This window comes from Emys orbicularis, chromosome 5 (genome assembly GCF_028017835.1).
Source record: "Emys orbicularis isolate rEmyOrb1 chromosome 5, rEmyOrb1.hap1, whole genome shotgun sequence".
NCBI lineage: Eukaryota > Metazoa > Chordata > Testudines > Emydidae > Emys > Emys orbicularis.
In genome coordinates this window covers 36821428-36848836 of record NC_088687.1, presented here as the reverse complement: position 1 = coordinate 36848836, position 27409 = coordinate 36821428, and the positions used below count along the sequence as shown (strand labels likewise).

At 45.4% G+C, this 27409-nt stretch overlaps 1 protein-coding gene and 1 non-coding gene across 2 annotated transcripts; one reads left to right on the top strand and one right to left on the bottom strand.

Moving 5' to 3' along the window:
* Nucleotides 1-460: 460 nt before the first annotated feature.
* Nucleotides 461-27409, top strand: C5H4orf17 (chromosome 5 C4orf17 homolog). The gene is made up of 8 exons (XM_065404588.1): nucleotides 461-614; nucleotides 18863-19075; nucleotides 19183-19250; nucleotides 20386-20553; nucleotides 21787-21868; nucleotides 24759-24915; nucleotides 26162-26205; nucleotides 27246-27409. The coding sequence occupies exons 1-8, from the start codon at nucleotides 461-463 to the stop codon at nucleotides 27407-27409; spliced, it is 1050 nt and encodes a 349-aa protein (XP_065260660.1).
* Nucleotides 18121-18192, bottom strand: TRNAG-UCC (transfer RNA glycine (anticodon UCC)). The gene has a single exon. It is a non-coding gene; the product is annotated as a tRNA-Gly (tRNA).

Here is a 27409-nt window from a genome sequence, read left to right as displayed (position 1 = left end):
TGGTCTCTCCGGCGGCTGGGGCCTGACTGAGCTGTGAGGGCGAGCTTTTAGACTTCCGGGTCGCCGCCTGACCCTCTGAGGAGCGGGCTCAGAGCTCCCTAGCTCCGCCCACTCCGGCCTCCGGATGGGCTCTTCCCCCTCCGGGGCGGCAGGGAGCCACACTGCCTCACTACACTGACCAAAGTGGTCCCAAGCCTATGCCATCCCCTAGAAGTGGAGCCTTAGAAAGTCTCCTACTGAGCCTGTGCCTGCTTAAGGCTGCCCCAGAAGGAATATTGAAGAGACAGTAACAAAATGTAAAACAGTCACAAGAAAAACAAGTAGCAATTCAAGTGTTCTGCTCCCTTCATGTCCATGACTATTGTTATTCTGTACTTCCAGCATTTGGCCGCTGCTGATGAGACACTGTCAGGACCCACTACCCCAAGAGTTGCTGTGGGGAGAATAGCAAAGTTACATCATGAATATCAATTTCAAACAACAGCCTGAGCCTGAGTTCAACTACAAAGTAATAACACAGAGAAGTCTGAGTGATTCCCCTTTTGGAAGAGCAAGTGGAACTTATTTTCTCTCCAGACACATCCCACATTCCAGGACAGTCTGCCATATTCAAGGTAAAGCATCCTCCTAGGGACACATAACCAGGTTGCACATCCAGCCTGATTCTCCTGAAAGGAAGTGTGTGTTTTAGGTCTTTCTTTAAAAAAAAAAAATTACTCATCAGCACACACGAAAAACCCTTCACATGTTTGTTTCCAGTTTCACAAGAAAAAACGTATCCAAAGTGTAACTCTAGGTACCAGAATGAGAGGAAAGGAGATGGAGAGCTAAGGAGATACTGAAAGACTGAAAGTCAGATAATCTAAAAAAGTCTCAGACTGGGTTTGCGGGCCTGGCATTTAGAATTTGGCCTTGCAGTTGGAACTTAATTATCAAATCTGTGGATAATGATTCATGAACCATATTGGAACCTAACTCATTCTTCTATAGTACTCGAGAAACAATACAACAAACACGAGTTAGCTTTTCTTTTGTTTTTTAAAATCCCTACAATCAAGAGGATGGTGTGGTGCGACTCTGAATTTGAGCTGGTCAGAAAATTTCAGCACAAATGAAATTTTTTTTTAAATGTTGTAATGCTCCCCCACATGATTTTCTGACCAGCTCCATTTTTGAACACACACCGGGAGCAACTGGTTGAGTAAAAAGGTGTCATTTTTACATAATCCGCTCTTCAAAGTTAGCCTTGTTTAGAGTGAGAGTCTGTCATTAATTAACAGGGTACTAAACTGCTGAGCCACAACTGACTTTCTAGGCACCTGCTTCCCATTTAGAAAGTTACCCACTTTAACAAGTTGTAAATTAAAGGTTAACTTAAGGGAGAGATTTTCAAAGGCACAAACGACAATTAGATGCCTATCTCCCATTGTCCCGATAAACGAAATTGCTTCATTTTAATAGGGCAAAACCATCTAGGCCCCACTACCCCCTGCTGGAGAGGAATGTACCACTGCATGTTCATAGCACAGGTAGAAAGGCATTGAAGTCTCCTACTGTGAAGTAATGAAGACCTGAGCCTTTTTGGGGTGCAGAATGCAATCTACCCTATCTTGTCATGTTCAAGACATGTTCAAAATCCTGTGATTCCTTCCTCCAGAAACCCTAATACATGGAAATGGCTAAGTCTTCATTGTAGAGTTAACCCTGGCTCTTACCTGGGTTTTAGCCCAAACCCCTCTACTGTCCACACAGAAAAACTTTTTACCCAGACTCTTAGGTGCTGTAATCCAGGGTTAGTTTACCCAGCGAGGCGGGATACAGATTAGAGCCCAGGATCCACTTTAACTGATGGAACCCACCAGTTTTGCAGTGAAGATGCAGGATAAATCACTGGAGAACTGACAGTACTCCAGTGCCTTCTCCCCCTCCCTCCCCCCAATCCCCGCAAGACAGACAAGTTCTCTCGCAACTGACTGGGAAACAATACTAGAGCATCTCAGTACAAAGAACCATGGGATTTGCCCCAGAAGTCCTAGTGACACACACATTGTGAGGGTGTGGGGGTGCAGCACCAGTGAGGATGCAGTAATTCAAGTATGGCTTACCAGTGGGGATGCTCAAACCCAGGCTGGGCTAACTGGCGTGACAGTCAGGGTATGTCTACACTGCAATAACAAAAGAACACCCTCTCCCCCAAAACACAGCAGTGAGTCTCATAGCCTGGGTCATCTTACTCAGGCTTGCGCAATGGGGCTAAAAATAACGGTGCAGATATTCCCGTTAGGCTGGACCATGGACTCCGAGACCCTCCCTCCTCGCCAGGTTTCAGAGCGTGGGCTCCAGCCGGAGCAGAAATGACTGTGTTGTTTTCTATTCAAGTAATCCGCTAGCCTTACTAATAATTCATAGCTAGTAATTTAACAAGTCTTTATTAGATACATAGTTAATATTTACACAGAGCATCTTAGCTCAGGTCAGCCTAATGTCTAACCTAAAACCCACAGCCTCCTCCCACACCTGTCAGCTCCCACACCTTGGAAATTCTAGTCACTCTCTTAAAACCACAGTAACACCACATCTCACTTCTTGTAATGATTTTTTTTAGCACAAATGTATTTGCATATTTTGTATATATAACAGAATTTTCTAAATAGCTTTCTATAAATCTTTGAAAAGGTCTCCTTTGGCTTTATCGCAGTCAATGATAGGAGATCATATTGTAATGGCTATAAACGTTATCAGTGTAAGAAAGAGACTGTTAGACGAGCCAGATCTAAATCTGGAAAAAGCAGTGAGAATTTGCCAGACCGCCTCCTCCAGCTGACAGCTCCCACACCCTGAAGATTCTATTCATTCCCTTAAAGCCACAGTAGCACCACAACATCTATACTGCTATTTTGAGCCCCATAGCACAAGCCCTGAGAGCCCATCAGTTGACCCAGGCTCTGCTGCTGTGGCTTTTTTTTTTTTTTTTTTTGCTGCATAGACATACCCTCACTGTGCAGTGAAGACCTACTCTGACTTTGAACAGTCGATGCTACAGCTCCATTCAGAGAACAAAAATTAAAAGGCATCTCCTGGAAATAGACCCGCATATACAGACTAAGGGCCAATTTCTGCTCTCTGTTATACATGTCTAAATCTGGAGTTAATTCCATTGTGTTCTGTACAAGGCAAATTTACAACATTGAAATTGACAGCAGAGTTTGGACCTATTTCTCCTTCCTATTCTGTTTTACTATTCTCTCTGAAGAAGAAAACATTACAAACTACTTCATTTTTTAAAAACCAGTTACCAAGCACAATTCAAATGTAAATGAGCAGGCAACAATAAATGATAGCTGCGAGCATCCACTAGCAATAGTCTGGATGTAACATGATTACTGTGGAACAAGGTGAGACATAGGCTCTGAGAAATCACACTTAGGCTATGTCTACACTACTGTGGTAAGTCGACATAGCTTAGGTCGACTTACTGCAGGGTCCACTATGCAGGGTCGACGGGAGGCACTTTCCCGTCGACTTACCTTACTGTTCTCGTTCGGGGTATAGTACTGGGGTCGACTGGGGAGTGATCTGCAGTCGATTTGGTGGACCCGCTAAATCAACCCTGGATCGTCAATCCGTAGGGTAGTGTATACATAGCCTTAGGAAGCCCATCTTCTCCCACCTTGTATTTGGCACAGCCCTGCACAGCATATTGAGAAAAAATCCCCTTATACAACTACCAACATGTCATAGCTACCTGCCATCACTTATATAACTCTCACCCTTCCCCAATAGCAGCCATACATTTCAATATAGTTTGTAATGCCAGCTCAATGGTCTAGAGATAGTGTGCTACACACTGCCACATGAGCCCTGGGTGTGATTATCATTCCTACTCCTTTCTTTCCTGAATCAGCAGATACAAGGAGGGAAGCCCCCAAAGGCCCTGAGAAAGGAAGGGCTCCATGTCACTTAGCAAATTAACAAAATGGCCCTGTGCTGCAAAACTTGGGTCCAGATACAAAACTTCCTTAAAGTTCAGGGGCAGCTGTTTCTGGGGTTTTTGTTTACAGTCCTTACCATTTGCTGGGATTCAATCCCCCTCCACCAGAAATATAGTGGTGGTCAAGGTGCAGGGTCCTGGGAAAGGTTGACTGTGACTGATGGAGCTATCTGGATATTCAGTTTAGAATTCAGTATCAAACTTCCCACCTGTCTGTAATTTCTGTATAAATACACTGTGTTGGTGGTATTGAGGCGGGAAATGGTCACACATGGCCAGGTGCTTTTTGCCAAAGATATATTGTGAGTAAGGGGAACAAAAACAGTCTCTAATTGGTTATTAGAGAAGCATTAAGATTAGTGGATGTAGGAGTGGAGGGAGTAATTATGGAGCACTTGGCTTATGTACCTTTTGCAATGAGGAATGAAGGGTAAAGCAGCTCCAAACTGGTTTTGAAAGATACAAGCAATAGTGTTACCTATTATGTATCTGGAATGGAGGCTTTTGAAAGAATAAAAGATTGCCTTTGGCCTGGTCTACACTACGAAGTTAGGTTGACATAAGTCACCTTGTGTTGACCTATTTGTGCATGCGTCTGTCCAGCGGTCCTGGGAGTGGCTTAAGAGCATGAGTATCAACCACAGGGCAGACTGTTAGGGAACAGGGCACAAACCCCAAATTGGTTGTGAGTTCCTTACTCAGATTTCACCAACCAATTATCAAGTGTGAACTCCTCAGGCACTATAACAGCCTTAACATGGAGTCACAGACAGTCCCCAGGGGTATTCCAATCTATTTTGACACCCTGGTGAGCGTACTTTGGTGAAAGTTCACAGCAATATTTAGGTTACCCCCAGGTAATAGAAGCTACTATAATAGGCAAGCACTATATGTCCTTTAGTGCTAACACAGGCCCAGCACTGGGGATCTTTTGCTTATGCTTCATCATTGTTGTTCCTCAGGGTCCAAGCAGCATGAAAGATACAGTTTCTCCTTGTTAGCACCTTTTATTCCTTTCCCCCTTCTGCTTCAAGTTGCAAGTTCAGCAGTTGGGAGGAATTCAGTTGCACATTTCCTCTTCAAGGAGGTTTCAGGAAGAGAAGCAATCAACAAAGTCTTTGGTCCTCTAATGTTCCGCAGTGGTTTATCCGGTGTTGATGGGCCTTCTTTCATTAGGCAGGAGATAACTTCTTCTGTGTCAAACTAGTATTTCACACTTTGTAAATCACCAGTCAGGAGAGAAGCTTTACCGATACAGAGCAAACACAAACTTTACCTTATAACATGGGATACAGACAGTGATGAGCTGCCAGAATGTTAATAACTGGTTCCCTACCGGGTCTTCGGCGGGGGGTCCTTCACTCGCTCCAGGTTTTCGGCGGCGGGTCCTTCAATGCCACCGAAGACCCGGAGCGAGTGAACGACCCACTGCCGAAGTGCCGCCGCCAACCCGGTAGGGAACCAGTTATTAAGCGCCGCCCAGTGAGTACAAGCCCGAGACCCCCAACCCTAACCGCCCCTCAGGGCCCCACCCCGTACCCAACTCGCCCCACTCCCTGTCCCGACTGCCCCAACCATATCCACCACCACCCCGACAGACCCCCGGATCTCCCACGCCTACCCAACCCCCCCCCGAACCTCCGCCCCCGCCAACCGCTCCCTGCCCCTTATCCAACCCCTCTTCCCAGCCCCGGCCCCCTTACCATGCTGCTCAGGGCAGCATGTATGGATGCCACGCGGCCCACTGGAGCTCGCAGCCCCACCCCCTTACCATGCTGTTCAAAGCGGCAGGAGCTGCAGAGCTGCCCAGGAGCGGTCCAGAGCGCTGGTGCCGGGCTCTGTGAGAGGGGGGAAGGCGGAGGAGAGGCTGGGGGAGCCTCCCCAGCTGGGAGCTCAGGCGGGCCGGACAGGACGGTCCCGTGGGCTGGATGTGGCCCGCAGGCCGGAGTTTGCCCAGCCCTTTAACAACGGGTTCTAAACTGGCTTCAAAATTTAACAACAGGTTCGCGCGAACCGGTGCAAACCAGCTCCAGCTCACCACTGGATACTGATATTATAAGTGATATTAGTGCATGCAGCAACTTATAAGCATTCCATAAAGTCCAACACAACACATTTTATAACTTCAATACCTATTTTAACAATACTACCACACAGGTGAGCCAAATTGGCTTCAGCAATGTATTTGTCAGCGTTCAGTTGAGGCCTAGGGGCCTTAGCATGGGCTGGTCTGCCATCATCAGTGTCCCCACACAAAATTTGTCTTTGGCTGACCTAAGCGCACCATTACGGTAACAAATTAAAACCACCTCCCCAAACGGCATGGAACCATGGTCAATGCACTGAGGTTAACACAGTGCAAAGGTAGACCTGTGTCTACCTTAAAAGTCCTCCAACAGCTGTCTCACAATGCCCCATTCCCTGTGACAGTGACCGCTCTGGTCACAATTGTAAACTCCACTGCCCAGGCGACATGAAACCCAGCAACCATAACCCCCTTTTTAGCCCCCCCATGTATTTTTGAAATATCTTTACCTACCTTGGTGAGTGCAACTAGCAGCTCTCCCTTGTGTGCAGCTGCCCAATGACTATGCTGGCTGCAGGCACTAGACACGCTCCTGCCTGGAGTAGACAGGAGATATTGGATCTCCTGGGCCTGTGGGGAGAAGAGGCTGTGCAAGCACAGCTATGAACCAGCCATAGAGACATGGACAGCTATGAAAAAATTGCACTGGGGATTAGGAGAAAGGGGTGTGACAGGGTTAAGTAGCAGTGCCACGTGAAAGCCAAGGACCTGTGGCAGGCATACCACAACGCCAGGGAGGGCAACAATTGATTTGGTGCTGAGCCACAGACCTGCCACTTTTATGAGCAGCATGCCATACTTAGCGGAGACCCCACCTGCACCCTGCAGACCACTCTGGATACCTCTCAGGTGCTTGAGACAGACACACCTGCCATGAACGGGAAGGAAGAGGGAGATGCGGTGGGAGGTTCCAGCCATGACCTATTTGAGACTCCACCACAATCTAGTCAATCCCACCAGCTGAGTACAGACGAGCCCGCTGAAGGGGAAGGGACCTCGGGTAAGCATCTGCATGGTTTTTTCCTTTTAATGTTTAAATTTAAAGATGGCGCTCAGCCCATCCCCAAGTGCTCAAGACACAGATATCAACTTTTCATAGCTCCATAATTATTACAGGGCACTCTCACATTAGTCACAACAGCATTCTTAAAATTCACACCAGGAGGAGGATTTCCCCCCGTATATGATGCACACATACCGCAAATTGTATTTTAAATATATTCTGAGGTTTGTTTGTTTGTTTTAAATCAGTATTTCTGAGTCTATTTGTGGTGCCTGCCATGGTTCCTTTGCTTTTGCGCAGCACTGCTGCTGATCCCTGTCATACTCCTTTCCCCTGTGCAATTTTTTCATAGACGTCATTGCAAAGTGCAATGGTGTTGCCAGCAGCACAGGCATCCAGTTTCTAGAAAATGAAACCTGTCCTGTTCTTCTCTTGTGCATTGTCAGCACCTAAAGGATTGGGGCGAATGAATAGTGCATGCTCCAATTCCTCCTGCAATTCACTGTGATCACTTCAATAAGTTTGAGTTTAGTACAGCAACAGCCATTCTGTTCTCACTCAGGGGCAATGACAGGGTTAACCAGGAACCATCCAGTCTTCGGAAAGCAAAGTATGTATTCAGAAGAAAAGGATGACACAGAAAACATACCATAAAACAATAAACGGTTTACATGTCCACTAACAAGTAACACCTATCAACCACACAGAACCCTGGTAGGTTTCCAAATCCTTTAAACCCTTTGGCCGGGTTTGTCCTTTTAGGTCACAGTGTCCTATTAGTTCTTGCATCAAGTGAGAGCGAAACCTCCTTTATATCAGGCTGGTCATTTTATACAATTCTCAGTTCTTTGTTTGCTAGGCCTCTTAAACCTGGTCAAATCAGTAGATGCAATTCCCCTCAGGGTGTGTTACTTCTCCAGACATTTTTTATCTGTCTAGAGATTTGCAATAAATTAACCTCAGTGATTTTAATTCCTGATAGTTCATTCATGCTAGATGATTTCCCCACAGTCATTTGTCCAGTTTTGTCTTTGCTTGTCTGGTTTCAAGAGAAAAAACAATAAACCAATCCATTCACACCTGGGAGGTAACCATACAAAGGCGGAAGTGGGGGGAAGAGAAACAGTCACACATTTTTCATAAGAAAATAAATCAGAAGTTTCCAGTTCTCCACAAAATAAATCCATTGTTTTTGCTGTAACCTTGATAAAAAGTGTGCTTACTTTTTTAATTTATTTTTTACTATGAAAAAATATTTTTCATTCTTTGATTATTAAAAACCTAGCTGAAGGGACTTGTGCCTACATTTACCTGACAATCACCTTCTGTCAGGGAACAAACGGAAAATTTCAGCCCAAAAGACACATTTTGGAATGTTGTAAGTTTAACACATGGAGTTATAATGGAACTGCTCTGAAGCCCTAAATTTATAAGGCTCCGATCCTGCAAATAATTACAGACTTGTTCAACTTTAATCACACGCATAATCCCAGTGAAGTCAACTTTGAAGCATGCATGTAAGTGTTTAAAAGCTTGGGGGATCAGCTGCATTAGGGACACACAGGAGGACGACAATAAGACTAGGGTGGTCTTGATCTCCCAGTTACCTTATGCAGCGGTGACCCCACATTCCCAGTCCCGAATTTCCCCCAAACTGTCTGACCTGAGGGGTCCAGCCTTCTTTTGAAACACTCAGAGAAGTAATAAGGTTTGTTTACTCCTTTAAAGAGACAAAAGCATATTGCAGCTTATTGGGGAGGAGGAATAGCTCAGTGGTTTGAGCATTGGCCTGCTAAACCCAAGGTTGAGAGTTCAATCGTTGAGGGGGCCATTTAGGGATCTGGGGCAAAAATCTGTCTGGGGATTGGTCCTGCTTTGAGCAGGGGGTTGGACTAGATGATCTCCAACCCTGATATTCTATGATTAATTTTACTGGGATAAATACACACTCAAGCACAGCACTGAGTTGGTTTATTGGAAAGATAAGACACATTTATTAACAAAAGGGCACAGGGTTAAGTGATACCAAGTAGAAGGAATGAAGTTAGAAAGGGTTACAAAGAAAAGTAAAAATACACATTCTAATGGCTGAGACCTAACTTAAGCTACAATCTTTGTTCAAGGTCCTTACCACTCTTCCATTCCCGGAGACACCCCATGGTTGAAGGACTCTCTTTCTCAGCTTGCAAAAGCTCTGGCCCCTTGTGTCTGTCCAATAATAGATGCCAAGATGACTTCTCCTCTCTCCATATATCTTCCCAAACTTACTGTTTTGTTCCAAGGCTCAGGATGACCTCATGCTGTTCTTCTCTTCCTGTGGACTTCCCATCACTCTGCTGAGTTGTATAAAATGAGGCTTCCCCTGTTATTGATCACACCTTGCTTAATTTCATTGGAGACAGGTAGATAGGATTTCTCCCAGACAGGAAGGAAGGCAGCTGTTTCTCCCTGTGTTTGGTCGTTAAAGCATGAGATCACTGAGTATCCATATTTCCTCATAGTGTTAATATATACATTTCAGAATATTAATCACCAGTATGTCATTAGCTTTCATCAGAGGTCTTACCTGATACACTTCTATAATACAGTATATTATATACAATCGGTTAATTCAATTACTTATTTGAGGTTCAGACCCAGGCCTGGTCTACACTAGGAGCTTATATCGAATTTAGCGCCGTTACATCGAATTAACCCTGCACCCGTCCACACCAGGAAGCTACTTAGTTCGAAATAGAGCTCTTTTAAATTCGACTTCTGTAATCCTCGAAAACGAGAGGAGTAGCGCTAAATTCGAAATGGCAATATCGAATTAGGCTAGGTGTGGATGGAAATCGACGGTAATAGCTCCGGGAGCTATCCCACAGTGCACCACTCTGTTGACGCTCTGGACAGCAGTCTGAGCTCGGATGCTCTGACCAGCCACACAGGAAAAGCCCCGGGAAAATTTGAATTCCTTTTCCTGTCTGGCCAGTTTGAATCTCATTTTCTGTTTGGACAGCGTGGAGAGCTCAGCAGCACTGGCAACGATGCAGAGCTCTCCAGCAGAGTTGGCCGTGCAATCTAATAGAAAGAGGGCCCCAGCATGGACTGATCGGGAGGTCTTGGATCTCATCGCTGTGTGGGGCGATGAGTCCGTGCTTTCAGAGCTGCGCTCCAAAAGAAGGAATGCAAAGATCTATGAGAAGATCTCTAAAGCCATGGCAGAGAGAGGATACAGCCGGGATGCAACACAGTGCCGCGTGAAAATCAAGGAGCTGAGACAAGGCTACCAAAAAACCAAAGAGGCAAACCGACGCTCCGGATCCCAGCCCCACACATCACGTTTCTACGAGGCACTGCATTCCATCCTAGGTGCGGCCGCCACCACTACCCCACCAGTGACCGTGGACTCCGAGGATGGGATATTGTCCACGGCCGGTTCCTCCTCGGAAATGTTAGGTGACGGGGAAGATGAGGAAGGAGATGAGGAGGACGAGGCAGTCGACAGCGCTTGCACCGCTGATTTCAACGACAGCCAGGAGCTCTTCATCACCCTTACCGAGATCCCCTACCAACCGTCCACAGCCCTTACCCCGGACACCGAATCAGGGGAAGGATCAAGCAGTGAGTGCTTTAAACATCTAAACATTTCATTTTAACATAAGTGGAATATTTATATTGTTAAGAATGGGCTTTTCAGTCACTCAGTTAAACATAGAAACTTTTATTAATAACAAAACAGGAATAATAACTATATCAGTAATTTGTTGTTCATGATTTAGTTGGCTTAGTAAACTTTTTTCTACTAACTATGTATAGAAAATCAAGTACTGTCCGGATATTCATGATTAGTCCACAACACGGCCCCTCCACTCTGTAGTCCGTTATGCTCTACTTAAAGGAAAAGGCGGTCAATGTGCCCGGGAATGGACAGACAGTCCTCCTGTGATAGCTCCGCATAGCTCTCCTGGAGGTACCGCTCCAGCATGCACACGAGGTTCAACGGCAGGGCAATCTTGTTTGGTCCCCCGTGGTAGCACACGTTCCCACGCCATGAGTCCATGAGGTAGTCGGGGATCAGTGCGCGGCACAGCATGGCGGCATATGGCCCAGGCCTCTGCATGCATTCACGCAGCATCCTTCCCCTCTCGGTCTCCGAGATCCTCATGAGGGTTATGTCACACATGACGCCCTGCTTTAAATTAGGGAGGGGAATGTTAGTATTTGGACTGCTTTACAGCCACGCGGTGGAGGCGGCAGAGGGGCAGCATACAGGGATCTTTCCCGGGGACAGCCGCGAGGTGGTGGGACAGGGGCAGAGCTCATGCTTCCCTGATTGCTGCCAGCAGAGAGTGGCCTTGCATTCAGTGCGAAAGGAGCCCAGTGCTACTATTACATGTTTAAGCTGCCACAAGTCTACGGCTTACCATGTTTTCCCGCAGCAGAAGTAGAGGTGTCCTGCAACGCTTCTCTGATCGCAACTGCAGGACCCCAGACACATAAGGCGAGGGCCGAAAATTCGACCTTGTCCTGAGTGCGCATGTGAAAGGTGCTGTGCATGGTGTTGTTCACAGAGAAAGACTATGCTCTTTGTTAGCAACTTCATTTATCTGTCTCAGGAATTTACTCCCTTTTTCCCATTCCAACAGACACATCTGCGACTGTCTCCCAACCCAGCCTGGCATCACACTCCCAGAGGCTAGCGCAGATTAGAAGAAGGAAGAGAAAAACTCGTGAAGACATGTTTTATGAACTTATGGAGTGCTCACGAGAGCAGGCAGCCCAGACGACACAGTGGAGGGAGAACTTGTCACAAATGCACAGAGCAGTCATGGAACGGGAGGAGAGGTGGCGCCAGGAGGACCAGCAGGCTACTCAAACCCTGCTTGGACTAATGAGGGAGCAAACGGAGACGCTCCGGCGCCTAGTGGATGTTCTGCAAGACCGGAGGCAGGAGGACAGAGCACTGCTGCTGTCTATCTCTAACCGCCCTCCCCCGCCACCAAGTCCCACACCCCCCTCACCAAAAGTACAAAGAAGGAGGGGCGGCAAGGGCCGTTAAAACTGTCAGTCGGCCACTGCACACTGCTGCAGCAATGGAAGGCTCTCGTTCCAAAGTTTGAAAAGTCCTTTCCTACCCATCTCACACTAGCCCATGTCCAAGTTTCCTTCCCCCCCCCCCCTTCTCATGTGCGGTTCGTAATAAAACATCGGTTTCTGTTAAGTACTGTTTCCGAGAGTGTCTTTTGGAGGGGATTCTGTCTGAAGGGGGGGAAGGGGTTTGTTACTTGGACAGGACAGTCACCTGTAGCAGGCTACAGAGGCGGGGGCAGGTCCAGCATCAGGACACATACACAGCACAGTCACCAGTTACCCTGGTCAGTCCGGGAGGCGGTTTTCTTGTTCTGGGGTGCGAGGGGGTTGATCTGTGACTTTGTGTCGGGGGAGGGCAGTTAGAGATCCTATGCCGCGGTCCTTATCCTGGATCACAGAGCCACGCAGCAGGGGATCTGTTACCCTCCGCCCCCTGCCAGAAAGTCACTTGGCCGGCACATACATCCAGTCCCGCCCAGGACTGCTGGCAGGCTGCGTTGAAACAACCAATGCAGCACTGCGGAGCCTGTCATTCCCGGACTTTAGAAGCATCATTTGCATCAAAACAGTAAGCCCGCCCCCCGCCACAGTCTGCGTCCCCGGTTTAAAACATTCCCGCGAAAACAGTAAAAAAGAGAACCTTGTTCATTAACAGAACAGAACAGATTTTATTTGTTGGGAAGGTGGGGAAGGGGGTATGTAACTTGGAAGGATAGTCAACAGTAACTGGGTAAAGAAACGGGGGCAGGTTCAGCATCTGTGTCCACAAAGTAAAAAGTCACTGGAGACCCTGTTCAGTCAGGAACCTGGCTTTCAAAGCCTCCCTGATGCACAGTGCATCCCGCTGTGATCTTCTAATCGCCCTGCTGTCTGGCTGGACGTAATCAGAAGCCAGGCTATTTGCCTCAAGCTCCCACCCCGCCATAAAGGTCTCCCCCTTGCTCTCACACAAATTGTGGAGCACACAGCAAGCAGCTATCACAATCGGGATATTGGTCTCGCTGAGATCACAGCGAGTGAGTAGGCTTCTCCATCTGCCCTTGAGACGGCCAAAAGCACACTCCACCACCATTCTGCACTTGCTGAGCCGGTAGTTGAATAGTTCTTTCCCTGAGTCCAGTGCGCCAGTGTAGGGCTTCATGAGCCAGGGCATTAGCGGGTATGCAGGGTCCCCGAGGATGACTGTAGGCATCTCCACATCCCCAACAGTTACTTTGTGGTCCGGGAAGTAAATACCTTCCTGCAGCCGTCTACACAGACCAGAGTTCCTGAACACCCTAGCGTCATGAACCTTGCCAGGCCATCCAACGTAGATATTGGTAAAACGTCCCCGATGGTCCACCAGTGCTTGCAGCACCATGGAAAAGTATCCCTTTCTGTTTATGTACTGGCTGGCCTGGTGGTCCGGTCCCAGGATAGGGATGTGAGTCCCATCTATAGCCCCACCGCAGTTTGGGAATCCCATCTCGGCAAAGCCATCTCTGATGAGCTCAACGTTTCCCAGGGTCACTACCTTAGATAGCAGTAGCTTGACGATTGCCCTGGCTACTTGCATAACAGCAACCCCCACGGTAGACTTGCCCACGCCAAACTGGTTAGCGACGGACCGGTAGCTGTCTGGCGTTGCGAGCTTCCAGAGGGCTATGGCCACTCGCTTCTGGACAGTCAGGGCTGCCCGCATCCGGGTGTCCTTTCGCTTCAGGGCAGGGGACAGCAACTCACACAGTTCGAGGAAAGTCCCCTTCCGCATGCGAAAGTTGCGCAGCCACTGGGATTCATCCCAGACCTGCAGCACTATGCGGTCCCACCATTCCGTGCTGGTTTCACGGGCCCAGAATCGCCGTTCAACAGTATCAACAAGACCCAGTGACAGCGAGATGTCCTGGGCGCTGGGTCTCATGTTCTCAGAGAGGTCAGAGCTAGTGTCCGACTTCATGCCGTCACGGTAGTGCCGTAGCCTCCTCTCATGATTGATCTGCAGCTGCCTCTGGTACAGGTGGAGGAGAAGCTGCGAGGCGTTGAGAACTGCCACAACTGCAACGATGGTCGCAGCGGGATCCATGCTCGCAATGCTGTGGCGTCCGCGCTGTCAGTAATCAGAAAAGCGCGCGAACTGATTTCCCGCCGGCGCTTTCAGGGAGGGAGGGAGGGAGGGCTTGAGTGACGGACGGATGACGACAGGCGCCCAAAAGCACCCTCGACACATTTTTTTACCCAGAAGGCATTTGGGGCTCGACCCAGAATTCCAATGGGCAGGGGGGACTGCGGGAACTGTGGGATAGCTGCCCACAGTGCACCGCTTCCAATGTCGACGCTTGCCCCGTTAGTGTGGACTCACAAAGTCTCACAAAGTCGAATTACTGTCCTTAGTGTGGACATACACGTTCGACTTAGTAATATCGATTCCACATAGTCGAATTAACTAAAATCGAAGTACTCTCGTAGTGTAGACAAGGCCCCAGACTTTATTGCCAAGAGAAAATTTGTCTCTCTTGCTGGGGAGTAAATGCCATGATGTCTTCTCTCTCACTGGATAGCTTTGTTTACCTTATATATGTAGATGGACTGTCATTGTCTCTGCCTGATGCCCAGGCTGGACAGACAGACAAATACACATTCCTTTGTCTAGGCCAGACTGGACTTACGGATGGCTTGCCAAACACATTTTAAGAACATAATTCTAGCACATATTCATAACTCTTTGTACACACCCTGTGCAGACATCTTGCAAGAATAATAATGATCAGTGAGTTATTAGTTTTCCATTGGTATCTTACATGCTACCTTTTAGATACAGATAATGACAACAGTGTGCTAAGTGTAGTGAGTATGTCAGGCCTGAGAAGAGCTGCTAACACAGAGTAGTAAACCACAAATGGGTCTCTATGTCACACCCACCAACTGCATTTTGTCCTCTTTTGCAACACATCCAGGGTCCAAATTCATGGGGCGGGGGGAGGCCCGAAATGATAGGCCAGTATCCTCCTCCTCCTTCATGGCCACTTCTTCCTCCTACCTGTGCTGAGGGGGCACTGACCCCTGCATAGCTGCGCCCTCTGCCCTAGCACCACAACCCCCGTCCAATACAGAGGGGAGGGAGGCCCTGAACTCACCTCACAGCGGGGCCCCTCTCCTGCAGGGCCAGGCCCAGCTCTCCCCAGGACAGAAGGCAAGGCTGAAGGGTAACTGTGGGATGGGCTTGCTCTCCAATCATTCCCACCTCCCGAGCCCTCCCCTTCAAACTGGTCCTATCTAGAACCCAGTGAGACACACCAGTGTAGGCCCATTACTAGATGGAGATGGTAAAATTGTTGTTAATTATGCAGAAAAAGTGGAAGTATTCAATAAACATTTCTGTTGTTTTTGGAAAGAAGCAGGACGATGTACTCACATGATGCTGATGATGAAGTGCTTTCCAGTCTAATAGCAAATGAAAAGGATGTTAGACAACAGCTACTAAGGATAAACATTTGAAAATCAGAAGGGCTGAATAACTTGGCCAAAAACATCCCAGTTGGCTGAGGAGGTAACTGGCCCACTGATGTTAATTTTTAATAAATATTGGAATACTGGGGAAATTCCAGAAGACTGGAAGAGTACTAACGTTGTGCCAATATTCAAAAAGGGCAAATGGGATGGCCGAAGTAACTATAGGATGGCTAACCTGACATCAATCCTGGGCATAATAATAGAAAACATGATATGGGAGTCAACCGATAAAGAATATAATTAATGCAAACCAACATGGTTTTATGGAAAATAGGCCTTGTCAAGCAAACCTTATTTCATTTGATGAGGTTACAAGTTTGGTTGATAACGGTAACTGCATAGATGTAAGATACATTGACTTTTGTAAGATATTTGACTTTAATCAGAACATTCTGATTAAAAAATTAGCACTATACAATATCAATAAAGCACATGTTAAATTGATTAAGGTCTGGCTAACCAACAGATCTCAAAAAGTAGTTGTCAATAGGGAAATCATAATTGAATGCAGGTGTTTCTAGCAGGGTTCTGTACTAGGACTGATACTACTCATCATTTTCATCAACGATCTGAAAGTAAATATAAAATCACTCCTGATAATATTTGTGGATGACACAAAGATTGGGGGAACAGTCAACAACCATGAGGATAGAGCAGCCATACAGTGATCTAGGTTGGTTGGGAAGCTGAGACCATTCAAACAAAATATGTTTTAATACAGCCAGATGCAAAGTTATACACCTAAGAACAAGGAATGCAGACCAGCCCTTCGGAATGGGGGCCCGTATCCTGGAAAACAGTGACTCTGAAAAGGATTTAGTGGTCACAGTGAACATGTAACTCACAATGAGCTCCCAGGGCAATGCTGTGGCAAGAAAGGCTAATGCAGTCCTGGGTTGTATAAACAGGGTAGTAGGGAGGTTATTATGGCATTGGCGAGACTGATATGAAATAATGCATACAGTTACGGTAACCATCTTTTAAAAAGGATGTTGAAAAATTGGAGCGGGTGAAGAAAAGAGCCACAAAAATGATTTGAAGGCCAAAGAAAATGCTTAAAGGGGAAAGGCTTAAAGAGCTCCATCTGTTTAGTTCATCAAAAAACAGTCTGCAAGGTGATTAGATTACAGTGTACAAGTACCTTCATAGGGAGAAAATACCAGGCACTAAAGAGCTCTTTAATTTAGCTGAGAAAGACATAACAAGAACCAATGACCAGAAGTTGATGCCAGACAAATTCAAACAACAAATTAGGCACAATTTTTTTTTAAGAGTGACAGTTATTAACCATTGGAACACACCTCCAAGGAAAGTGGCACTGTCTCCATCTCTTGTTATCTTCAGATCAAGACTGGATACCTTTCTAGAAGATATGATTTAGCCAAACAGAAGTTACTGAGTTTAATGCAGGGATAACCGGGTGAAATGTAATGGCCTGTGATATACAGGAGGCCAGACTAGATGATCTAATGGCCCTTCTGGCCCTGAACTCTCTGAATCTGCACAGAGATAAGCAGGACACACAAGTTATTAAAATAAGTTTATAAAAGCAAAACACATGTGCCCGATGGCATCTGAAAGACAAAAATTAGAAAGCCTTACGCTGTAACTGTTGCATCCCTTATCCAAGGAGAGGAGGCCTGCAGGCAGGCCCATGGTTAATACTTAGAAAATGTTAATAGACAGCTATCTATTAACCCGTTAGGTAAATTTGAATTGCTCTATCGGACAGCTGTCCCCGGGGAGGGGGGGGTGGGGGGGGAAGGAAAGCAGTTAGGACATTGTCATCACTTGATTACCAGGTGACTATTACCATTTGCTGTAATAAATAGGCCAGCATCTATGTTCCTCTGCCCTCTACTGGAACAGATCATATCTATTATTCAAATGTTTAATAGTTAGTTCCCTCTGCCAGCTGTGCTAGCAGTGGCTCCTTTAGCTACATAAGCAGAGACTTGGTATTTGTACCGTCACAAGCAGAACAGTGGAAAACCTGTTGATTTAATTTTGTCTGTTTTGGGGGAACTATAACAGGTGGTTTCTGTTTACCCAGGCATGGCCTCAAAGGGCTACACTTGGGGTTTTGGTTTCATACCAACTTAAAAACGTAAGGGAATCTAGAGCAAATCTCAGTGGGTTGTAAGGCCTTGTCTACATGAAGGAAAAAGTCTGCAGTAGCTAGTGTGGAATACCCAGTGCACACTAGCTCCCTGCACTAGCTCACAGTGTGGAGACACATTTCTCACCTTCATAAATAAATAAATAAAATAAATAAATTAATGGAGATATCCCATCTCTGAGAACTGGAAGGGACCTTGAAAGGTCATTGAGTCCAGCCCCCTGCCTTCACTAGCAGGACCAAGTATTGATTTTGCCCCAGATCCCTAAGTGGCCCCCTGAAGGATTGAACTCACAACCCTGGGTTTAGCAGGCCAATGCTCAAACCACTGAGCTATCCCTCCCCCAAAACACAGATGCGTTGGCCGGGAATCGAACCCGGGTCAACTGCTTGGAAGGCAGCTATGCTAACCACTATACCACCAACGCTCGTGCACAGTAGTGTAACGCTTTAGGAGTACATTAAGCTAAGCCACCCAAGAGCACTCTTTTAGTGTGCTTTAAATTCACACCCTAGCTTACTGTGCACTAACTTTCCCATGCAGACAAGCCCCAAGAGTGGCCTGCTAAGAGAAGCCCAGAGCAACACACTGAACTATTTGAGATGCAGAGGAAACTTGCACAGAACCTGCCAATCCTGCCAGCATTATCAAGCAATATAAATAAAAATACCTCCTTTCTCCACCTAGAAAGAGCTGGATGCAGAACTTGTCAAAGCATCTCTCTTCAAGCGTTAGCTAAAAGGGTCATTTCTCAAAGGACATGAGGTGTCCACTCCCCACAAGGGCTGTGCACACACCTTCTTGGTCTCTGCCAAAGCAGGTTGCGAGGGGCCAAGCTGAGGACCCAGAGTCATGATTAAGGCCTATTGGATTAGCATAAGAGTCACGGAGACGCTGGCATTCTCCTTTCTGTGCAGCACATATTCTGGTACTGTATACATTCTCCTTTTCACAGGCACTAAATTCACTCCACACAAAAATCAATGAGCTTTGATAGCTGCAGCCTCCACCCATCCAACAGAGGCCCTATCCCTGAGATGGTCTGCAGAGGATTGTTTATGTGATAAAGTTTGCATCTGTGTTCTCCTCTCCTCCAGGGTTAAATAATGCACCTGTCTGTGTTGTGAGAGATGCAGGGAGTTTTTCAAGACCATACCAGGCTGCCAGCAAAATCCTAATCCCACAGCGAGAATATGATCAGCAACAAGGGCTAACTGGGCAAGGCATGGGCACGCCATCTCCTAGCAGCACTACACTAAGCCTCCAGGCTTATCCACAGGTTGGGAAAGGTCCATCGCGACCAAGTTCACGTGAGTAGCCACGATTTTGCATAACCCCACAGACTGTTAAAATTAAATTTTATTGACTTGATTTCAACATAAACTAACTGAAAACACATTTCTGTATTAATTTCCAGAGCCTGGAAGAGAAGAAATGGCTGAGTTCTCTAAAAGGTCAAGAGACTCCCTTGCTTTACTGAGAAAGGTAAAGAGAGATTTGCAGTTATTCATAGCAGCCTTATGCCTCAGCACCTAGGTACTGTACATCCACTCATAGCTCTCATACTGCCAGGGAGAGCAACTGTGCAACACAGACTGTGGCCTTTAAAACATTACAAGGACCTAAAATGAGTGATCATAAACATCAAGCAAGTAGAGGAGGGAGCTTTGAAATGATGTGGTTTCATCTCTAATATATAAACATTGTCTAACGTTTCATTCTTCAGCATTTTATGTCAATAATTTAAACTAATTAAGAGTCTGAGCATGTGCTGCATTATATACAAGAGGTCAGTTTTTCTTTTATAGCCATGCTCAGTAATCTGCTATAGTTAACAATTCAATTAGTTATACTTTGCACTTAGAGCACCTTTCTTCTAACATCCTCAAAGCATTTTACAAACACAGCATCCTGTTAAGTGCAATATTATACCCATTTTTTTCACTGATTGGTAAACTGAGTTACAGAGAAATTAAGTGACTCACCCAACACTATATAGTGTCAGAGCTGGGAACAGAACCTAGGAGTCCTGATCCCCTCTGTCACCAGTTTGCATAAAGTGTTTTTCCAACTCCCTGCTTTTCCTGGAGTTTATAACCCCCATAACGGGTTTGAAGGCAAACCTTTGCCTACAATGACTCACATCCACAGAGATTTTCTTTTTTAATATGAAAAATCCAGATTTAAGGATTATGACCCAGATCCACAAAGCTCTTTAGGTGTCTAAACCACAGTTTTAGGCACCTAAGTCCCAATTTTATGTACCTTTGTGATCCACAAAATCCCTGCTTGGCTGCCTCCTAACCCTGTAGGTGCCTAAACTAACTCAACAAAGTCCCTCTGTGGATCTGGGTCTATGGCACCAACATCTGGGCATATTGGGGCACTGCACCTATTGTGACCAGTGATTGGAGACTAAATTATTAAGTGTATTTCTCCTTTTTTGTGGCCCTGTTGCATGGAGTCTCTAACAGTTTTAGTGATGGTTTCTACTCCCATTGAAGCCAATGGTAAAATAATCATTGGCTTCTAGGGACGCAAGATTGGGTACGTCTTCATTTAGCCTTTAATTGTGTAACTGGTATCTGCTGAATCCTTTCATACCTTACTTTCTACTTAGGAAGATCCTTTGAAAAAACAACCAGCTCGTCCTCTGACTGCAGTTGGCCATGAGATCTATTCTTCTTCTCTTACCCGTCCCTCTTCTCCAGCCCGTTTTATGCATTACAAGCCAGAAGTCAGAGAGAATATAAACTATGTTCCAAACTATCTGGATCAGGAAATAAAAGTAAGTGGTAACCTTTTGTATTATGTTTCCATTTCCCAGAAGGGGGCGCATAGAGGTTTCAGTTCTTGCAGCCTGTATCTAGCTGACCTGTTAATTTGTATTCAGAAGTTATTTTGGGAGTTCCTAGGGAGCTGCCCCTGCCAAACTGGAAGCCTCATACAGTATTCCTATTGGAAATGTTAGAAATGGACGGAGCAGAGTAGTAGTTACCTGAGCTGCAATCAGTGCTCTCTGCAATGCCGTGTACATGGCATATTCCCCAAAGCTCCAGTTCCCCTGCAGTGCTGCATACATGGTGCTCTCCTCATTGCACGGTATGAATGGCTGTTGTCTAGGGTGAAACAAAACTGATTTTTTTTTTAAAGGCAATTTCATTCTGGGCAGTTTGTACAACTGTAAAATTTTGCACACTCAATTTCACAAAATTGGGGCTGAACTGAAACAGGCAAAGATTGTAACAGTTTAGTGCTATAAAGTAGGGCTGTCAACTACTTGCAGTTAACACTTAACACACAATTAACTAGATTAAAAATAATTGTGATTAATCACAGTGTTAATCACACTTTTAAACAACAGAATACCAATTTAAATGTATTATAAATATTCTTGGATGCTTTTCTACATTTTCAAATATATTGATTTCAATTACAACACAGAATACAAAGCGTACAGCGCTCACTTTATATTATTTTGATTATAAATATTTGCACTGTAAAAAAAGAAAAAATAGTATTTTTCAGTTCACCTCATACAAGTACTGTAGTGCCATCGCTTTATTGTGAAAGTGCAACTTACAAACGTAGAATTATTTTTTTTTAAACATAACTGCATTCAAAAACAAAACAATGTAAAACTTTAGACCCTAGAATTCAAAGCATGAAGGGGCATACGAATGTTTAGCATATCAGGCACGTAAATACCTTGCAATGCCGGCTACAACAGTGCCATATGAACGCCTGTTCTCACTTTCAGGTGATACTATAAAGAAAGAATGGGCGGTATTATCTCCCGTACATGTAAACTTGTTTGTCTTAGCGATTTGCTGAAAAAAGTAGGACTGAGTGGACTTGTAAATTGGTATTCTATTAACAACAGTGTGATTAAAACTGCAATTAATGTAGACTTTTTTAAATCTCACAATTATTTTTTTTAATCATTTGACTGCCCTACTATAAATCTATCTGGCATATCTGCATCCCCTTTTTAGTCATTATTGTACTGCCCTTCTTTCAGGTCTTGGAAAAACTCCGTGACATTCTACAGACAGACTCCCTTGCAGAGATCCAAGAGTGGCTGTCAAGGGCAAGTATAAGAGGTAAAATGTGCATGTTTGTTAAAATAATAGTAGACCTGTCACAGTTACCTATCTAGCTGCACTACTATCCTTTCTCACAGTCTCACCAAATGCAACCCCACAGGTGTCAGGTCTTTACAGCTTGTGGATGGAACTCCACAATCCACACGCTCTCAGACCAGGACTTGCTGTTACAGCTCCCTGGTTTCTAACTGTGACTAATTCAGCAAGTCCAATTGGGGTTACACTCTGCAAGGATTTCTCTTTGGGAGCATAAAACAGCACACATTTGCAATGAGACAGACACAGCTTCTTCAAAACAGAGCATCATTTCTTTTGCCTAAAAGGTACACAGTGCTTAGAGAAACAGATTTAAAATAACAAAGACCTACATCCATTTTCCCTTCCTTAAGCTTAGCCACTCTATCCATAGTGGAGGTGTGTCTGGCTTACTTCCCATCTTTTACATGGGAGAAACACCCTAACCTGCTTGTGGCCTTCTCCCTATGGCTCTGAGTGGGTCCTCCCAGCTCTCAGCTTTTCCACTGATACATCCCAGCCAGCATCCATCAGCTCACCTCCCCAAAAAAACTTTTCTGCCAGGGGAACTTTAACCAGTGAGGGTCTTTTGATCTGAGGCTTAGCCTTGGGAAGAGTAAAACATCCTAGCCTGAACTGAGCCAGCCAGGCAAATTTTCCACCAACTGGTAGTCCAGTCGTTATTTTCACTCCCTTGAAGCTGGGTATGTGAGAGACTGTCTTATTTGTGTCATTGTTTCACTTCTCCTGTTCAGTTCTGCAACAACCCCTTTACAGCCTCATTTGATTTAGCTCTATACATTCAATAAGTAAGCAATACAAAATTGAACAGGGAAACTGAGTCACGCATATACATTTCCCCAGTTAATCACAAGGCCATTTTCTGCATTCCCTTACACTCATGTAATACCTTTGGAGTGCCCACTGAATTGAATTTGTGAGACTGCAAAGATGAAAATGAGGGCAGAATCTGGTCAAGTGTGGTTGGACTAGGAGTAGTAGTTTTGATTACTAGGGTATTGTGATCCTTGTCGGCTGGCCCACCGAGTCGCTAGGGGGCAGTGGGGAGCTACAGCGTCATTGGCCAGCCTGGGTCACGCCTCTGTCACCGGGGAATTAGCGGCAGGGAGAGCGCCGGCCAGAGTCGGTAGCGCGCCCCTCAGGCAGGGAAGCGCCGGCAAAAGTCGGTAGCGCCCCTCAGGCAGGGGGGGCGCCGGCAAAAGTCGGTAGCGCCCCTCAGGCAGGGGGGGCGCCGGCAAAAGGCTGTGGAGCGCCCCTCAGGCGGGGGTGGGGGGGGCGCCGGCAAAAGGCTGTAGCGCTGTCTGGGTTTTGGTCCCGAGGCGGGTCGGCCGGGTAGTCAGCTGCTGGCAGCTCCAGCTCTCCCTCTGGCTCAGGCTCCTCCAGTTCCTCGGGGTACTCGGCTGCTGGCAGTCCTGGTAGCCCGTCCTTCCTGCAGGTCACGTTTCCCCTGGTCCTGGGCCTCCCCTGGCATGGCAGCAGGGTTGGAAGGGAGCAGCCTGCGGTCTGCGTCTGTCTCCCTCCCTGGTGCTGCCCTGACTGAGCTAAGGGCCCCGCCCTTTGTACTTCTGTCCCACCCCTCCCCTTCCAGGGGGTGGAGTGAGCTTGGCCTGGCCCCGCCCACTCAGGCTGAGAGAGCGGTGCTTTACCCTCAGGTTCGGAGGGAAGCCACCCTGGCTCCCTACAGGTATCATTGACAGTATGCCCTTCCTACAGCAGCCTTGGTTGAATTATTCTTTTTGAAAGGTACATCTTTCATAAGAAGGATCATATCTCAATGATGGCAGTAGAAGTTGATCCGTAAATTGGAAAGGCCCCTGAAACACACTGCTCAAAGAAAAAAGCAAAGAAAAAAATCACCACAGGAAAGTGTGTATATTACACTGCTACAGTACCAATTCACAAGTGCTCAAAGCACTCATTCTTTGGCTTTAGCCTCAGCACCTGCTTAATGCACACTGTTATGCCAGCACAATGACTACCAGTCATGTGTTATTACCTACTTATGGGTAGTTACACTGCCCCTGGATGATCATACCACCCAACTTCTTTATTTAGCCAACCCTGCTATAAATTGATTTAATTCTGCTTTTAGGGACTTCTTACCTGGAAGTGTCCACTCAGGGAACTTGGCTAGGGCTGCTAGCTAGACATAGGCCTAAACCAGAGGTGCAAACTTTTTGGTAGAAAATTTAATTAATGAGCCTCCTCGGGCATTAGTTTACATTTCCAGATATATCCTGAGAAAGTTAGATCTCCAAAAGGCATGCTACACTCAGCTCATCAGAGTCAGTGATCCCTAGTGATGTTCCAAATTCAAGTTGAAGGAGCTAGATGCCCAAAGGCTATTGGGAGAGAAAGTGTGTGTCTCTCCCCACACCCACTTTGGAATATCACAGCCTACCTCTCACAGAAAGGGGATGTCAGTAAGCTATGGGTTTAAAGAAACAAAATCACAAGTGGTATAGTTTTTCAACTGTACTAAACATTTCTGCTCACTTCATGTTTTTGTAGAAAAATTTTACCTAACCAATTTGGAGGCAGATATGACTAACACTGTAGGGAGAAGAGGATGGGCAAAGTTGGCTATACAATAGAAGCCTGTGGTTAATATTGTTAGAGCAACTACTGTTATTGTTTAACTGGAAATTCCTTTCCAGCTTTTTTAAACTGAAAAATCCAACAATTATAGTTTGTTAATAAAAACAGTCTAGCACTCATGAGCTATACAAAAATGAAGCTGTGCATATTTACATACAATTCAGATTTAATGTAGCATTTTCCATTTTCCTCAATTTCTTTTTAAAGCAACCTCGTTCAAAGAAATTTTTTTTGACGGTTTTTGGTGTTTCAGAGAAAGAGTTTGTATCAAATTTGATTCGCTCAGAAATGACTAGCAGGGACTTGCTGAATTATCGGCAAAATACGCCAAAAGAAAGTGCAGTCCATGATACAATGAAGCCTTCCCATGCCCCTTGGACAGAAACAAGGGAAGAAGTGAACAAGTTCAGGTAAAGTCTGCTTTAATATTGGTAGGATCAGGAATTTGTCAAAAGGTTAGGAGTTCATGTTCATTGTAGGAGAAGGATTCAAGTTTTGAACGATTTTCTGAAACTTACCTAAAGCGCCGATGTCTGCAAACTTAAGCTGCAAATCTTGAGAGAACAATTTATTTCTCTTCCTCCTGATTTCAGGTGCTTCTCTACTTCTAGTCCTGGCAGAAATATTGCCAAGAACAGAAGTATTGAAATATTACCACAGAGGCTGATTCTGTATTAGAAACAAAAGCCCAGGCCTGCAAACACTTACGCAGGTGCTTAAAATTTATGCATTTGTGGGTAGCTCCATTGAAGGCAGACTGCTCACAGATGAAGTTACTTTTGTGCCCATTTGTGTACCTTTGCAGGATTGGGGCCTAAAATAGTACACAAAAAGAACTCACAATTAGTCAGGCTTTTCACAACTGCCCCAAAACATTCAGTTTGAATTTAGCTCACTCCACACTAATTAAGATGGAGAAAACACGTTTTCATATTGAGCAGAGTTTTTTGTTTTGTTTTTTAAAAAAGCTTAATAGGTTTTGCAACTTTTTCATGCTTTGGCAAGGTACTATATGAAACTCTGCAAGAGATATTTGAAATTGTACATGTTCCTATTTCAAAACTCCCCCAAATCCAGATCATTTACCTGGGGCAAAGGATTATTCTGCTTCTAAATCCTGAAAGTTGTTTTTTCTCATCGGTGCCCACAGTCATCAGTAACACATAAATGACGTGTTGGGGAAGAGATACGCCTTTTACTACCAGAGGTGAGCCTGGGCTACAAATCTTCAGTGTGTAATATGTTCTGTACATCTGTTGCTGACTATGCCTGTAGACCTAGGAGCTGTTTTGTTTGTATTATTCAATTGTTCTTTAAAGAAATTAACTCACCAAGTCAGACTGGTTTTTGGAAGGAAACTTTTCATGCAGAAAAGTCCGAGAATTTAGAATAGAAATTAAGAATGGAATTAAGTTTAAAAATGTCAGTGGTGAAAATGTTGGTTTTGTGATTGAAGCTTGTCAGCTAGAGCTTGAATTGAAAATGTTGCTAGGTTGGAGAGATTCCATGCTTGGGTACAAAGTTACACAAGTGGAGCTGTGCCAAGGTTTACAGGCACCAAAGAACCCTTTAAGCCATTGCTGCATATAGCAGCTCACACAAAATGCCTGCTGTTTCTTTTTTTATGGCTTTATAAGCTCTCCCTGTTCTATTCAGGCCTTCAAGTAAAGCATCAGAAGCAAGTAAAGGAATGGAACAAGGTAGGCGATGGAAATTCTAAGACACTATACAGCTAGAAATGTATTCAATGCCACAGTGCAGACGTATTGCACTTTGAGGTTTTGCATGTAAGATCCTTGAACATTTAAAACAGTTTAGAGTCTATTTTTACACTGGGATGAAGAGAATTCAATGGCAGTATGAAAAATACAGCAGTATGTCAAGTTAATTGGGAGTTTCCCCAGTGACTGCACCTCATTAACAAAGCAGTGCAAAGTATACTTATTTACAGCTGCTGACAATCTTACTTCAACCACCACGAGGTTTGATCTTTCTGTAAATTCTCCTGATTTCTTCCTCCACACAATCAAAACCTCCTGCTATTCCTCAGACATGTGCCCAAACTCTTCCTGTCAACTAACTTTTGGATTCCACCTTGCCTTGCACCATCAACCAGCACATCTCCCTCGTCCTCTAAATAAAACATGCTTTCCTAGTCAGTCTCCCTCAGCTACCGAAGACACATTTACAGCCCCTACCCAGTTTCACCTCCCTCAGATCACCACCTTCCAGGTGTCATAAGTCTGGAGTGCAGTAAAGGTTAACAAAGCAGCACAAGCCAAAAAAATCCCAACAGTCTCAATAAGGAGACTACCCCTTCTACAAAAAAGTTGCAGTCTGAGTTGTTTACATGATCATGAGACTGTGCTAGCAGTAACCTGTATTAGCACACCAGGATACAGTGAGTTTGACCCCCCCACACACAAAAAGGGGGGAGGGTCACTCTATTTACACTGGTTCAAAAGTACTATCATTCTATAGTGAGTGAAAATACATAGTTTATAATACCTGTGGGTGGAGACTACATGGGAAGGATGAGAAGGGAAACCAGGGAAGGAATTTTGTAATTTCTCAGAGACCAACAATTTTCTCTTCTCAAAGAGTCATCCAGTTGAAGATCCTCCATGCTACTATTTTCATAATACTACCAGAAACACATGTTAAAAGCCAAACAAACATTGAAAAACAAAGCCTAAGCTTAGTGTGGTATACAGTTTTATTGTTCAAAAATCTTTTCCAGAAAGGGAGAGAGATGGTCATTTGTCCACAAGAGGGGAGAGACTTACAATCCCAATTTCTGAAAATTTACACAGAGGAAGGTCCTCCAGCTCCCAGGGAACGAGCCACAGTCCTTCCTTAGCGCTCCGACAAAAGCCCCACCTCCGCTACAGAGTTACCCACTGA